Source organism: Loxodonta africana, chromosome 15 (genome assembly GCF_030014295.1).
Source record: "Loxodonta africana isolate mLoxAfr1 chromosome 15, mLoxAfr1.hap2, whole genome shotgun sequence".
Lineage (NCBI taxonomy): Eukaryota > Metazoa > Chordata > Mammalia > Proboscidea > Elephantidae > Loxodonta > Loxodonta africana.
The window spans coordinates 62,149,490-62,165,529 of NC_087356.1; the positions used below are offsets into that span (position 1 = coordinate 62,149,490).

General features: G+C 40.9%; 1 protein-coding gene across 1 annotated transcript; it reads right to left on the bottom strand.

Annotated features, from left to right (window-relative positions):
- Positions 1-12,294: 12,294 nt before the first annotated feature.
- LOC111752650 (olfactory receptor 8A1) lies at positions 12,295-15,680 on the bottom strand. The gene is given in 5 exon segments (XM_023557004.2): positions 12,295-12,486; positions 12,489-12,840; positions 12,843-12,948; positions 15,247-15,518; positions 15,520-15,680. Coding segments are annotated over 5 exon segments (933 nt in total). The 5' UTR covers positions 15,658-15,680; the 3' UTR covers positions 12,295-12,421.
- Between the last annotated feature and the right edge of the window lie 360 nt (positions 15,681-16,040).

Genomic DNA, 16,040 nt, shown 5'->3' on the forward strand with positions numbered 1-16,040 from the left:
TAGAGAGTCAGGGTAGGGATTCCTACTTAGCATCAAACCTGGGCTTCAGGACTGAATAGGGAAGGGGACATTGTCCTTAGGGCAAGCAGTCCCAGGACTGATGTGAAATTGTGCGTGGGATTAGTGTGCTTCATGTCTGAACTCAAAAGCCACAATTTCTCTAGGAGAAAATCTGATGGCTCCCTCTCTGAGTTCCTGCTTAGCCTCTGATATATCTACATGTAAAAGAAAATCCTTTTAAGATATCATCTATGGCCACAATATGGACAAATGACATTTCTCTCCTTCAGTTGGAGAGGAGCTTTTGGGCACACACTTAGTCTGCAATCTTGGTCTTTAATCAAGAATTGCTGTCAAAATAATGTAGAAAAAAAGGGACTGGGCTTTCATTTTCCTGTCATAACAGAGAAAACATTGCAAAGAATGGGAATTCCAGAACACTTAACTGTGCTCATGAGGAATCTGTACCTAGACTAAAGGAAGTCGTTTGAACAGAACAAGGGTATATTGCGTGGTTTAAAATTAGGAAAGGTGTGTGTCAGGGTTGTATCCTTTCACCATAGTTATTCAATCTGTATGCTGAACAAATAATTCAAGAAGCTGAATTATATGAAGAAGAATGCAGCATCAGAATTGGAGGAAGACCCATTAACAACCTACGATATGCAGATGACACAACCTTGCTTGCTGAAAGTGAAGAAGGCTTGAAGTACTTACTGATGAAGATCAAAGACCACAACCTTCAGTATGGAGTACACCTCAACATAAAAAAAACAAAAATCCTCACAACTGAACCAATAAGCTACATCACGATAAACAGAAAATATTGAAGTTGTCAAGGATTTCATTTTACTTGGATCCACAATCAATACCCATGGAAGCAGCAGTCAAGAAATCAAATGATGTATTGGGCAAATCTGCTGCAAAAGACCTCTTTAAAATGTTAAAAAGCAAAGATATCACTTTGAGGACTAAGGTGCACCTGGCCCAATCCACAGTATTTTCAATCACCTGATATACATTTGAAAACTGGACAATGAATAAAGAAGACAGAAGAAGAATTGGTGCTTTTGAATTATGCTGTCAGTGAAGAATATTGAACATACTGTGAATTACTAGAAGAATGAACAAATCTGTCTTGGAAGAAGTACAGCCAGAATGCTCCTGAGAAGGGAGAATGCTGAGATTTCGTCTGACATGCTTTGGACGTGTTATCAGGAGGGACCAGTCCCTGGAGAAGGACATCATGCTTGGTAAAGCAGAGGTCAGCAAAAAAGAGGAAGACACAGTGGCTGCAACAATGGGCTCAAGCATAGCAATCATTGTGAGGATGGTGCAGGACCTGGCAGTGTTTTGTTCTACTGTAGATAGTGTTGCTATGAGTTGGAACTGACTTGATGGTACCTAACAACAACAACAGAGAAAAGAAGGATCTAGGCTCAGGACTATTCCTCCTACATTTTCTCAACCATTTCCCTTCTAGGAAGTAGGAGAGACGTGGCTTAAGATCCAGCTCTGATGACTCTAAAGTGAGAGTGGCTGCATCCCATGTCTCTTCATGTCCTTCTTCTCCTAGAGTCCTAGAACAGAATGTTTTGGGGACCACCTCCTTCCCTTCTTTGAATCTGGGGTTGGGTTGATTGAAGTAATAGCGGCAAAGAGCATGATATCTCTAGGTGTCTTCCTAGTTCTTATTCCTGGTTCAAGGCCAGGTCCTGAGCTTGGGTAACTACTGAATCTGACTGAGATGCTGTGAGGACTGGCGTCCTGGCACACCACCTAGTACAGCCCAACCTGGACTGGTGGTATGCTTTGTGTACACATTTCAAACCTGCAGATGAATTTATAAGGGAAGGGCACAGCTAAGTGCAGAAAGAGGCAAGGAGAAATACACATTCCTACCTCACTCTTCTTCCTTTGTGTGAAATCTAGCATTCTCCTGATACAGTGATAGAAATTCTCATTATGGAGCTAAGGGACTGGTTCTGCCTCTAATAAGGTTCTTTTCTAACCCAGTCTCTGCCTCTAATAAGGTTTTTCTTTTCCAGCCTAGTCCCTGTGTGATGCAAATGGCTAATGCTAAGCTGCTAACCGAAAGTTTGAAGGTTAACGTCCACCCATAACCATTGAAAATCCCTGTGGAACACCGTTCAACTCTGACACACATAGGGTTGCTATGAGTCAGAATTGACTTAATGGCAACTGTATTTTTTTTTTTAAAGCATGTTTCATCTGCTTTTTGGGTAATGCAGCCTGACTCAAAGTAATAAGCCTTGGCCCATGTATGATTCACACTAAGAGCTGTCTTACTCCAAATCCCATGCAAAGAGTGAAATAAGGTAGTGGAGACTCCTCCCCTGCACTGGGTAGTGGCAGAAAAATAATGGAGGAGAAGTTCTGGGCCAGGGTCATCAGCAATGAAGGAACCTCAAAGCTATGATCTTGGCCATCTGATTAGGCAGCAGGGCTTCTGGGAACGTGTTCTCCACACCTGTGTGTGTACAAGTGACACGGTACTAATGAGCATAGGGGTGCAGAGCCAGCAGGAGGGGATCCCAGGATAGGTAAAATGAGGACACTACAGCTTCAGGCAGTTGGCTCTGAGTGATTGTCCATGCTAGGAGCAGGAGATGGTTTTCTAAATGACTGATCAGGGCCCTGGTAATTAGAGAGAGGGTTGGCCTTGTATGGGTCTTTTCTAGAGGAGGGTCCAACTTCAGCTGGCCTAAGGCTAGGCTGCTTACCTTGGGTTGTCCCTGAGCCTGTGGAGCCCATGGCTTTATGTTAAACTTTCACAATCGAGGTATTTTCCGCAGGGTGATGGGGAAACGGAGGGCTCTGGGGTCAGAGACTCTTTGTAATTGGTGTGGAATTTGAGTGGATTTTGCTTAAATTGAAGGCTCTCATTTTGTGGTTTGGGATGAGAATGGAAGCTCCATAACCCTGCCTGGCATTCTTTTGCCTGCATTTTCTTCTTTGTCCCGGTAAAGACTTTAGTTCTGGACTGTGGCTCCTTTTCCAGAACTGTAGTGCATTTGATGCTAAAGTTCATCCTTCCCATGCCTCCTCCCTGGACATTTTCCGAGAGTTTCAAATACAATTATATCCTTCTAAAAAGCTACGGAATGCATAGCAGGGTATGGAAGTAGAAAGGGCATGAACTTTGACATCTGCAAACAAAAGACCAGGGATGGCAGTACCTGTTGTTCACCATGTGACTCTGGATAAGTCACTTAGCCCTGTTTTTCTTATCTGTAAAGAGGTGTATAGATGATCCCACAGAATAGTGAAGACTGATTGATATTTGAGTAAGCAAACCTTAAAACTGGGGTGCTTGGCATTGCTGAATGACTGACCTTAGACCTAAATTGAGACTCCATTTTGAATTAAAAAATACTATTTAGCCTTCCTGTAAAAGTTTAACTACTTGTAACACAAAGAGAACAAGGATCAGAGCTTTAGCTTATGTAAGGAATTGTTGGTTAAAAAGATGTTTTTCAAGAATGTTTGTGCAGCTTTTCTTACAGAAATGTCTTAGGCTGGGTTCTCTACAGAAGCAAAACCAGTAAAGCGTATAAATAAATATATAGAGATTTAAATCAAAGAAATGGCTCATGCCATTGTAGAGGCTGGAATATCCCAAGTCCATGGATCAGGATAGAGGCTTTTCTGGATTCACATAGCGACAGGGGCTGGTGAACCCAAGATAGTCAGGTGAGAGAGCAGGACTCTTGCTCACAGGCGTGAAGATCAACGAATCCCAAGATCGCAGGTAAGCTGCTAGCTCAAGTCCCAAGAACCAGAGGTCAGGTGAACATGAAGTAGCTGCAGGATCCAGAGTAGTCAAAAGCCAAAACGTCCACTCATATTCAGATACATGCTACACAGCCAGGGAAACTCTCTTTCAACTGATTAGCTACTCACAGCAGATCCCATCATGGGGGTGATCACATATAAACACTGAGAATCATGGCCCAGCCAAGCTGACACACAGTCAACTGTCACAGGAAAATACTTTGGTCAGCAAGAGGCTAGGAAATAGAATTGAAAATGAAAATGGGGCCTACCGTTGTCTCATAATTCTGTAACCAAGATCTAGTCCTATAGTTCCTAATTTTCTACTTTGACTCCCTCAGATTAGAGCATTTTAAATTAAGACTTCATCCTAAATCACCCACTGAGACTTTTGCTCCATTTCTGCTGGCTGCTTATAAATCTGTAGCTATGGTAGACTTTAAGATAAAAGGAAGAAACTGACTTGCAGCTGTGACAGAAAACTGACTCAATTCTAACAAAATCCTTTGTTATACAAATCTCAGGATGTTAACAAATAAACTTACTAATGTTAAGAAAAATGTTTAAGATTATAGTTTAACAGCTCCCCTTGTAATTTTTGTCATGTATTCTCATCCGTACGCCCCCCCAACCCCCCATGAAGCACAACCTTTTTGTTTGTTTTACCTGATAAAAACCTCTCTCTTTCCTTGCAGTTTGGAATACTGCAGCATCCTGCCTGGGTGATTGTGTGTCTCTTGTTTCACGAAACATTGCTATCCTTCAATAAACTCTCTATTTTTATTTCTATTTTAAGTCTGGTGTTTCACTATGTCATTTCTTGGTGATCATGAAGGGACCCCAAAAGTGAATTTGCCTCCACAGCCTCCAGGATAGCGGGAAATGGGAGCTTTGGTGCCAGCACTGGCTTCCTTGAGCTTTTCCACTTTCACAGGATCCCAGGAGTTGTGGCCAGGTAAATACTTCTTGAGTTGAAGCCTTCACCCTCTCTGCATAAGAAGCTCCCCGAGCTCACTGAAGGGTTTGTCTTTCTCTTTCCTTTCTGTTTTTACAAATGGAACATAGGTTCCTTTGGTTTAAGGTTCCATATAGTCCCGGTCCTTGCTCAAAGATCTCAGAACCTTAAAAAGCCACACCCCAAAGCCCCATGGTGTTCCTTTGTTAGGGACATTATCCAGTTCTGAGAAACTGAAAGCTCTGACCTTTTGTTTGAAAAGCTTCTGAAGCTAACCTTATGCTGCCTTTGGGAATATGGGAAATGCCAATCTAAGTGCAATACTAAGCCCCCTCTGAGGACTCTGCTCACTACATGAAAGAGCATCTTGGTTCTTCAGCATGTTTATTTTTGTCTACTTGACATGACTTAACTAAAGGCAGTTTGGATGAGTGGCTACTTTGGGGAACCTTTGACATTTCTAAATTAATTTTTCTGTGCAGTAAATTAGGACAGAAGGGGTCCTGGATTAAGAAGTTTCAATGGGAAATATATTCTGATTGGCATTTTGAGGTCTCTCTAGGGTTGCTATGGGTTGGAATCAACTTGACGGCAATGGGTTTGGTTTTTTGGTTTAAAAGACATCAAAGGAGTAAAACAGCCTCTTTGGAAGATACTGTCATTAAATTAACTAAATGAATAAAGAGTTGCCAAATACAGTTCCTCAAGTAACTTGACAAGGAATTGCACAGTCAGAACTCTGCTATACTTACTCCCTCCTCTATGGCTCCCTCTGCTTCTCTGCCAGCATCTGCTCCTCTGTACCCTCCTCTACCTTATTACCCTTCTGGAAACACTTTGAGCTTCCTTTCTTCTCTAAAGAGTTTGCTAAAGACTCAAAGCCAGGAAATCCAAACCCAGAGAGTCCAAACCCCATTCCTGAAATGCCTTTTAAGATTATTCCTGCAGAATCTGGAGTGGACACTAGAGAAAATCCAGCGAACACCGTTATTTCTTTTATTCCCTGAACTTGTACAGAACTCCATAATATTGCTAAAGATTTTCCAAATTTATGTGAGGATCCTTATAGGTTTGCTAGAGAGTTCAAAGTCTTTATTAATGCTTATCAGCCTGGGTTGTCTGATTTATATCAGCTAGTCCATATGTTAGTTGGCCCCAGGGAAGCCAAATTATGGTTAGAACATGCTGAATTGAAATATCCCCAAGATGACTTAGCCTTGGATACAGGCAAAACAGCTGAAACCTTTGTCACTTGAGCTAGGGGTACAAAGTTATGTGAGGTAATCCTTAAGGCATTTCCTCTGATAATTGATTGGACAAAAGTTCATTCTTGAATACAAGGTAAAGATGAAAATGTGTGTGAGTTTCATGCCCAATTATTCCTAGACTCGAACCTCAAATTTCAGCCTTAGTTAAAATGCACTGTTTAGATTTGGAAGCTGCACCCACTATGGAATTGGTTAATTTAGCTCATGAGCTTGCCCAAACCTTAGAAATGAAGCAGACTGCTAAAGCTAATAAGCTAATGACCCTCCAGTTACAGCAGGTACAAGGGCCTACCCAGAAAAGAAAATTCAAATCCTCCTATGGATATAAAACTAGCTACTGCCGTTATTATAAGAAACCTGGCCATTGGAAAAATGAATGCTTTAAATTAAAGAATAGACTTAAGATTCCCAACTCAACTGCCTCTCCATTCTCTGATTCAGAATAAAGGGGCTCGAGGGACAAAACAGGGACTTTTCCTGTTCCTATGGTAGCTCTAAACCCTCAAGGAGAAACAACTACGCACATCGATGGAGAACCTTGTTAAGTTTTAATTAATGCAGGAGTTACACTCTCTGCCTTAATCCCACATGTTTCCAAAAATCCCTGGCCTGGAGTACAAAAACTTCTAAAACAGTGGGAGTTACAAATACGGAACAAACAGTAGTTCATTCTCAACCTGTGCCAAATATATCTTGGATCCCAAGTGGATTTAAATCCTTATTTGTTAATCTCTGACACCCCTGTAAATTTAATAGGAAGAGATATTTTATCTAAATGGAATGGCCATTTACAATTTAATGAAAAGGTGAAACATTACTCATCTTGCCTGAGAATCAGAATTTAGGGATGGATAACATTCAAAAGGAAGAGACCCTTTGCCATATGCAAGCTCTTACTATACCCTTTCAAAATTCTGTTTGTTCAGGCTCTCTTCACCCTGAAATTATTTCTCAGATTCCTCAAACCTTGTGGACCACTACTTCTACAGATGTTGGCCAAGTTCTGTCCACTGAACCTACTAAAATTCAAGTGGACACATCTAAGCCTTTGCCTAAAATTCCCCAAGATTCACTTAAGCCAGAAGCATAGGAAGGAATAACCCCTATTATTCAGGATTTTCTTTCTAAAGGATTAATTGTCCCCTGCACTAGTCCTTGTAACACACCTGTCCTTCCAGTTATGAAAACTCATGGTAGACGTTGGAGATCTGGTCAGGACCCACGTGCAATTAACCACAATATTATTCTTAGATTTTCTGTTGTCCCTAGCCCACATTTATTGCTTTCCAATGTTCCCCCTGATGCGGCATGCTTTACCGTGATAGACCTTTGTAGTGCATTTTTCAGTATTCCCGTTGAACCTGGAAACAAATGTTTATTTGCCTTTACTTGGGACAATCAACAATTCACCTGGACTGTCCTCCTCCAAGGATTTGCAAACTCAAGATTTGCCCAATGCAATGTGTTGTTTGATTGCTTGACTGCTGCTTCCATGGGTGTTGATTGTGGTTCCAAGTAAAATGAAATCCTTGCCAACTTTAATATTTTCTCCATTTATCATTTTTTTTGCTTATTGGTCCAGTTGTGAGGATTTTTGTTTTCTTTATGTTGAAGCGTAATCCATACTGAACGCTGTAGTCTTTGGTCTTTGTTAGTAAATGCTTCAAGCCCTTTTCACTTTCAGCAAGCAAGGTTGTGTTATTTGCATAATGCAGATTGTTAATGAGTCTTCCTCCAATCCTGATGCTCCATTCTTCTTCATATACTTGTTTCTCAGATTATTTGTTCAGCATACAGATTGAGTAAGTGTGGTGAAATGATACAACCCTGATGCACCACTTTCCTGGCTTTAAGCCATGAGTATCCCCTTGTTCTGTTGCAATGACTGCCTCTTGATCTATCTACATAGTTCCTCACATTATAGTGCCACATTCTGGCATGGATCTCTTAGAATTTTGAGATTTCTAAGTTTGACTCTGGCCTCCTACCTTGTTGTGAAGGTTTATTTTTCAAGGTAGGATAAAGAAAACACTTAATATTTTGTTATCTTGATTTATACCTTTTAAATATTCAGATAGCCTTTTCCAAGGCCACACAGGAATTAAGGGCAGGCCTGCCTATCTCCTATTCAACAGCTCTGATCCGAGGCTTCTTTGCTGTGTTGACTGGTATATATACCTGGGGATAGCCTTAGAAAAGAATTTTTATTTCTGTTCCTTTTTCTTCCACTCCCCATTTCCTTGCAGCTTATTTCTTTGGGCAGTTATTATAACTTGCTTAATGTACATTTTATGTTATTTTTTCTATACATGCTTTTGTGGGTTTGTGCGTAATGTATTAGAGCTCTTGTAGCACAGTGGTTAAATACTTGGTGGCTAACTGAAAGGTTGGTGTTTGGAACCCACCAGCCACTCCATTGGAGAATTATAGCCTTGGAAGCCCCATGGGGCAGTTCTACTCTGTCCTATAGGGTCGCTATGAGTTGGAATTGACTTGATGGCAATGGGTTTGGTTTTGGTGCATTTCTATTATTGAGTTAGAATTCATGTAGCATAAAATTAACCATTTTAGAGTGGAATCTAGTACATTTTCAATGTTGTGCAACTATCACCTGTGTATATATTTTTACTATACTAAAAACAAACCAGTTGCTGTGGAGTTGATTCTGACCAATGGAGACCCTATGCGTGTCAGAGTAGAAGTGTGCTCCATAGGGTTTTCAATGGCTGATTTTTCAGAATTAGAGCACCAGGCCTGTCTTCTGAATCTCCAACCTTGTGGTTAGTAGCCAAGCGTGTTAACCATTTTCACCACACAGGGATTTCTATTTTTGGTACACATAAATAATATTTTTATGCAATATAATTTTATATCTCATTATCTTTCTTAATTTCCTCACTCAGCACTGGCCTCTAAGATCTATCTTTGTTGTCTATAGCTAATTCTTTGCTCCTAACTGCTGCAAGTTTCCCAATGGTGGAGATCTATTTTGTCTCTAATTTGCCATCACCACAAATAATGGTGCAGTTAATGTCTTTGTACATGCCCTCTTACGGCCTAGGAGAGAATCCTTTTGGGATACATATTCAGGACCAGAATTGCTAGGTCTTAGCCCTGGTGCTGCAGTGGTTAAACCTCAGCTGCTAATTGAAAGGTTGATGGTTCAAACCCACCAGTGGCTCTGCAGAAGACAGATATGGCAGTCTGCTTCTGTAAAGATTTACAGCCTTGGAAACCCTGTGGGACAGTTCTACTGTGCCCTACAGGGTCGGTATGAGTGGGAATCAACTTGACAGCAATGGGCTTGTTTTCATAGATGCATATACTCGTTTTTCCTAAGTCATGTCTTTATTTATTTATTTTTTTGTCTTACAGTCTCCAGAACAGCATCATGCATGAGGGTTCCTAAATCCCCACATCCTCACCAACACTTAACACTACTCATCTTTTTAATTTTCACCAGTCTTACAGGTGGTGCAGTGGTTAAGTGCTTGGCTGCTAACTGAAAGGTTAGCTGTTCGAACCAACCAGCTGCAGGAGAAAGATATAGCGGTATGCATTCATAAAGATCACAGCCTCAAAAAACCTATGGGGCAGTTCTCTGACTTTTGGGTCACTATGAATTGAAATCAGACTCCATGGCAATGGGACAGACGTAAAGCGATATCTTATTTTTTTAGTTTGTATATGTTCGGTAGCACTTCAGTTTTTCTCTTCTGTAAATTGTGTGCTATGTATACCTTGCCCATTTTCCTGTTGATGTCTTTTTCTTGTTGATTCTCAGGACTTTATTAGACATACTAGTTATATATCTTCTCCCATTCTGCTATATTTCTATTAACTCTGTATCTGGGATCCTTTGCTGAAAAAACTCCTAATGTTTGAGGTAATCACACTCACTGCTTTTTTTTTTTTTTACTTTGTGGTTTACAGTCTTTAGATAACAAAGATATTTTCTACATTTTCTTCTAATTAGAGGGGATCTGCAGTGGTAGGAATATCAGTTCTTGCTGGGGAAAGTTCAGGTGAAAATGGTTACAGTAGCCACTTTGGAATGGGCTCTCTCAATATTGGAGTCCCTGGGTGGTGTAAATGATTAACCTGCTAAGCTCTAACTGAAAGGTTGGTGGTTGGAGTTTGTGTTGAGGTACCTTGGAAGAAAGGCCTGGTGAACTACTTCTGAAAAATCAGCAATTGAAAACATAGTTCTCATCTGACACACATGGGGTCACCATGAATCAGCTCTCTCAACTTCAGTTCCACCCTCCTTCAAGTCAGAGATGTTAAAAAAAGCTAAAAGCTACACATTCTAGATTCCCTAGCAGGTGGAGCCTAGATGTGAATTAATTTCCATTGATTAAATGCACTTGTTGAGAGCTGGAAGATGGGAGTGAGGTGGTTTTCATATTTTCAGTATGTAACAGAATCAGCGCTATCAAGTTGTGATCCATGTATAACAGAATGAAATGCTGCCTGATCCTGTGCTATCCCACAACAGTAGGTATGTTTGAGCCCATTGTTGCAGCCACTGTGTCAATCCATCTTGTCGAGGGTTTTCTTCTTTTTTTGCTCACCCTCTACAAAAAATCACCCTAAACCAAACAAACAAAACCCGAAACTTGTTGCCGTCGAGTCGATTCCGACTCATAGCGACGCTATAGAACAGAGTAGAATTGCCCCATAGAGTTTCCAAGGAGTGCCTGGTGGATTTGAACTACCAATGTTTTGGTTAGCAGCCATAGCTCTTAACCACTAAGCCACCAGGGTTTCCACCCTAGGGCTTATTAAAATACAGATTACTGGGCCCCACTCAGTAATTCAGCAGGTCTGGAGTGGGGCCCAAAAATGTGAGTTTCTAACAAGTTTCCAGGTAATGCTTGTCCTAGGATTCTGCTGTTTATTTACCAGTTTCATGGATGTAAGTAACATTTTTCCTGGGGGCAGTATTGAGCGGAATGTCATATCTACTCTGGGATCTTTTGGACTCCATAGCCCAGTGGGGACTTCCTCATCCCTTCTTCTTCAGTCATTCCCCAAACTCTAAGCATACAATTCCCGGTATTAAATCTCTTCTTGAGTCACCTAGAGCTATTTCTGTTTCCCGTAATAAACCACCGATTGATAAATTATTGTGCCCAAAATAGCCATAAGTGGCAAGAGGATGAATCTTTAGCACTCTGTCAGGCTGCTGAGTCTAAAACATGTATCCTTGGTATTGTTATAGACCAAGAGGGAAAGAGATATTTTCCCTTAGCAAGTGGATCTACTGAGTGAGGTAGGCAGGGGATGTAGATCTATCAGTTATTTAGGCAGGACAAGGTATTTTAGAGCAATATATAACCTAGGGTAATCAACTGTCCTGGTTTGCCTAGGACTGAGGGGTTTACCAGGATGTGGGGCTTTCAGTGATGAAGCTGGTAATGTGCCAGGCAAATCAGGTTGAGATGGTTACTCTGCTGTAATCTTTCCCTAGACACCTCAAAGAAGTTGTCTGTAAAGGGAGAGAGGCTGGGCCAGATGATAAAAGGAGGGGATTTGAGAAATTATTTTCAGGAGGCATTTGGAATTGGAAGAGCACAATTAGGGCAGGATCAATGGACTGTCCAAAGAGACTGTAAGCCTAAAGTGAAGGGGATAATTTAGTAGCCAAGACACGGGCTCTGGAGTTGGCTTGGGTTGGAATACTGCTGTTGTCTGTTTAACAACTATGTGGCCTTGAGCAAGTTACTAAACCAAATTTCTGTATCTGGTAAGTGGGATAAAATAGTACGTACTTGTTGTAAAGTATAATTGAAATAATGCATATAAAGCACTTAGTAGAGTTGCCTGGCTTAGAGTTGGTATCCAAAAAATGTTAGTGTTATTATTACAAAGGCAGTTAAATAAAGGAATCAGGTAGTATTTCTTGGGCAGCAATAAGCAGAGAGGAGTAAAAGAGTAGAGGGAGAAATATGGATGAGGGAGAGACTGTGTATCACTTCTAGGTCTCTTTTATGTTCAAAGGTTTTTGCTTTGTATACTCCCAAATGAAAAACAAAACTAAACAAAACAAAAAACTAAGAACTGGGTTGAGTAGTATTTTCTCTATAGACGGTAATAAAACAACGGATGACTCTCAAACCAATGCAGAAAATTTAAAATTTATGTTAAATTACAATTAAGTTAGTAAATGTTTAGCAAAGGGCTCAGGATAGAGACAATAGATCTGAAATGAAAGAAAATAGGAACTTGAAAACAGCTGGTTGCAAATAGTAAGACATGAGAGAGGGTGTGAAGGAAGAGAGAAGAGAGAAGACATTCACCAACCATGTGCAGAATCTGTGTTCTCTGTCCATGGATGGACTTTCCTCTGGTATTTATAACAACTTACTTTTCAAAAGGAGAAAGAATAATAACACTTGCATCAAGACAGTTTTCTTCTCAGTGTTTTCTGCATGGAAGCCTTCACCTCCTTGGTCCTCACAGAGTTTTCAGCATCGGGATCACTGTGGTGTAAAATACACAGGCCACATTCTCCTGGGCCAAAGAACTGGCTGTGGAAGGTTTTAGATACATGAATGCACTAGATCCATAGAACATTCCCACAGCTGTAAGGTGGGAACTGCAGGTGCTGAAGGCTTTGGACCCGCCCTTTGTGCTGCTGATATGGAGGATGCTGGAGAGGATGAAGGCATAAGAGAAAAGGACTGTTGAACTGGTGACTATGATGTTGAATCCAGCCAAAAAGAGAACTGTGAGCTCAATGTCATAGGTGCTAGAGCAGGAGAGCTTCATGAGAGGAAGGATGTCACAGAAGTAATGACTGATGAGGCTCTCACAATAAAAAAAATCTCACAATAGGACAGTTTTAATATGAGGGTGGTTCCTACTGTTGAGCCAATGAGCCCCTTGAGGTAGGCCACAGCCACTAGCAAGGAGCAGATTTTTTTTTTTTAAATGATTTTTATTGTGCTTTAAGTGAAAGTTTATAAATCAAGTCAGTCTCTCACACAAAAACCCATATACACCTTGCTACACACTCCCAATTACTCTCCCCCTAAAAAAAAAAAAAAAATTTTTTTTTTAATGAGACAGCCTGCTCTCTCCCTCCACTCTCTCTTTTCATGTCCTTTTCACCAGTTTCTAACCCCCTGCACCCTCTCATCTCCCCTCCAGGCAGGAGAAGCCAACATAGTCTCAAGTGTCCACCTGACCCAAGAAGCTCACTCCTCACCAGCATCCCTCTCCAACCCATTGTCCAGTCCAATCCATGTCTGAAGAGTTGGCATCAGGAATGGTTCCTGTCCTAGGGAAACAGAAAGTCTGGGGGCCACGACCACTGGGGTCCTTCCAGTCTCAGTCAGACCATTAAGTCTGGTCTTATGAGAATTTTGGGTCTGCATCCCACTGCTTTCCTGCTCCCTCAGGGATTCTCTGTTGTGTTCCCTGTCAGGGCAGTCATCGGATGTAGCCAGGCACCATCTAGTTCTTCTGGTCTCAGGATGATGTAGTTGCTGGTTCATGTGGCCCTTTCTCTCTCTTGGGCTCGTAATCGCCTTGTGTTCTTGGTGTTCTTCATTCTCCTTTGATCCAGGTGGGTTGAGACCAATTGACGCATCTTAGATGGCTGCTTGCTAGTGTTTAAGGCTCCAGATGCCACTCTTCAAAGTGGGATGCAGAATGTTTTGTCAATAGATTTTATTATGCCAATTGATTTAGATGTCCCCTGAAACCATGGTCCCCAGACCCCTGCCCCTGCTAAGCTGGCCTTCAAAGCATTCAGTTTATCCAGGAAACTTATTTGCTTTTGGTTTAGTCCAATTGTGCTGACCTCCCCTGTATTGTGTGCTGTCTTTCCCTTCACCTAAAGTAGTTCTTATCTACTGTCTAGTTAGTAAATACCCCTCTCCTACCCTCCCTCCCTCCCCCCTCTCGTAACCACAAAAGAAAGCTTTCTTCACAGTTTAAACTATTTCTCAAGTTCTTATAATAGTGGTCTTAAACAATATTTGTCCTTTTGCAACTGACTAATTTCACTCAGCATAATGCCTTCCAGGTTCCTCCATGTTATGAAATGTTTCACAGATTCCTCACTGTTCTTTATCGATATGTAGTATTCCATTGTGTGAATATACCATAATTTATCTATTCATCTGTTGATGGGCACCTTGGCTGCTTCCATGTTTTTGCTATTGTAAACAGTGCTGCAGTAAACATGGGTGTGCATATATCTGTTCGTGTAAAGGCTCTTATTTCTCTAGGATATATTCCAAGGAGTGGGATTGCTAGATCGTGTGGTAGTTCTATTTCTAGGTTTTTAAGGAAGCACCAAATCGATTTCCAAAGTGGTTGTACCATTTGACATTCCCACCAGCAGTGTATAAGTGTTCCAATCTCTCCACAGCCTCGCCAACATTTATTATTTTGTGTTTTTTGGGTTAATGCCATCCTTGTTGGAGTGAGATGAAATCTCATTGTAGTTTTGATCCGCATTTCTCTAATGGCTAATGATCGTGAACATTTCTTCATATATCTGTTAGCTACCTGAATGTCTTCTTTAGTGAAGTGTCTATTCATATCTTTTGCCCATTTTTTAATTGGGTTATTTGTCTTTTTGTAGTATCATGTAGATTTTAGAGATCAGGCGCTGATCAGAAATGTCATAGCTAAAAACTTTTCCCCAGTCTGTAGGTAGTCTTTTTACTCTTTTGGTGAAGTCTTTGGGTGCGCATAAGTGTTTGATTTTTAAGAGCTCCCAGTTATCTAGTTTTTCTTCTACGTTCTTTATAATGTTTTGTATACTGTTTATGCCATGTATTAGGGCTCCTAACGTTGTCCCTATTTTTTCTTCCATGATCTTTATCGTTTTAGATTTTATATTTAGGTCTTTGATCCATTTTGACTTAGTTTTTGTGCATGGAGTGAGGTAGGGGTCTTGTTTCATTTTTTTGCAGATGGCTATCCAGTTATGCCAGCACCATTTGTTAAAAAGACTGTCTTTTCCCTGTTTAACTGTTTTGGGGCCTTTGTCAAATATCAACTGCTCATATGTGGATGGATTTATGTCTGGATTTTCAATTCTGTTCCATTGGTCCATGTATCTGTTGTTGTACCAGTACCAGGCTGTTTTGACTACTGTGGTGGTGTAATAGGTTCTAAAATCAGGTAAAGTAAGGCCTCCCACTTTGTTCTTCTTTTTCAGTAATGTGTTACTTATCTGGGGCCTCTTTTAGGGAGCAGATTTGATGCGACATAATGATGTTATAAAGCAAAGGGCTGTGGATGGCAACAGAGCAGTTGTAGGCCATCACTGCCAGCATGTAACACTCGGCAATGACAAAAACAAGGAAAAAGTAGAGCTGTAACAAGAATCCCGCATAAGATATGCTGTTCTTCTCTGACACAAAGTTCACCAGCATTTTAGGAATAATGACAGAGGAGTAGCACATATCTACAAATGACAAATTGCTGAGGAAGTAGCACATGGGGGTTTGAAGCTGGGAATTCAGACAAATGAGTGTGAATCATGCCCAGGTTCCCTACCATGGTGACCATGTAGATCCCTAGAAAGAGGAAGAAGAGAGAGAGCTGGAGCTCTGGCCAATTTGTTAATCCTCCTAGAATGAACTCTGTCACAGTAGAGTGATTTTCTGCAGGCATTCTCCTGGGGTTGGAAGCCTGTGGGGCTGGGAAAGAAAAGCTTCATGAAAGGCTGTAATTCCCCTTGATGAAGCTAGTTTTGAGCATTTGTCTCAAGCTTAGAGATCCTGGGCTGTTTCTTTGATTGTTTTAAAAATGTAACACAATATTGGCCCATTCGACATTTTTCATGAGTACAATTCAGTGAGACTTATTCCATCAATCATGTTGTGCAACAATCACCAACATCCACTGCCAAATTTTTCATCACCACAAACAGAAACTCAGTGTCTTCTAAAAATGCTTCCACTTTTCCGCCTGTCTTCTGCCTCTGGTAAACACTACTAAACTCTGATGACTATACACTTGCCTATTCTAGGTATATCATACTAATGAGCTCGTAC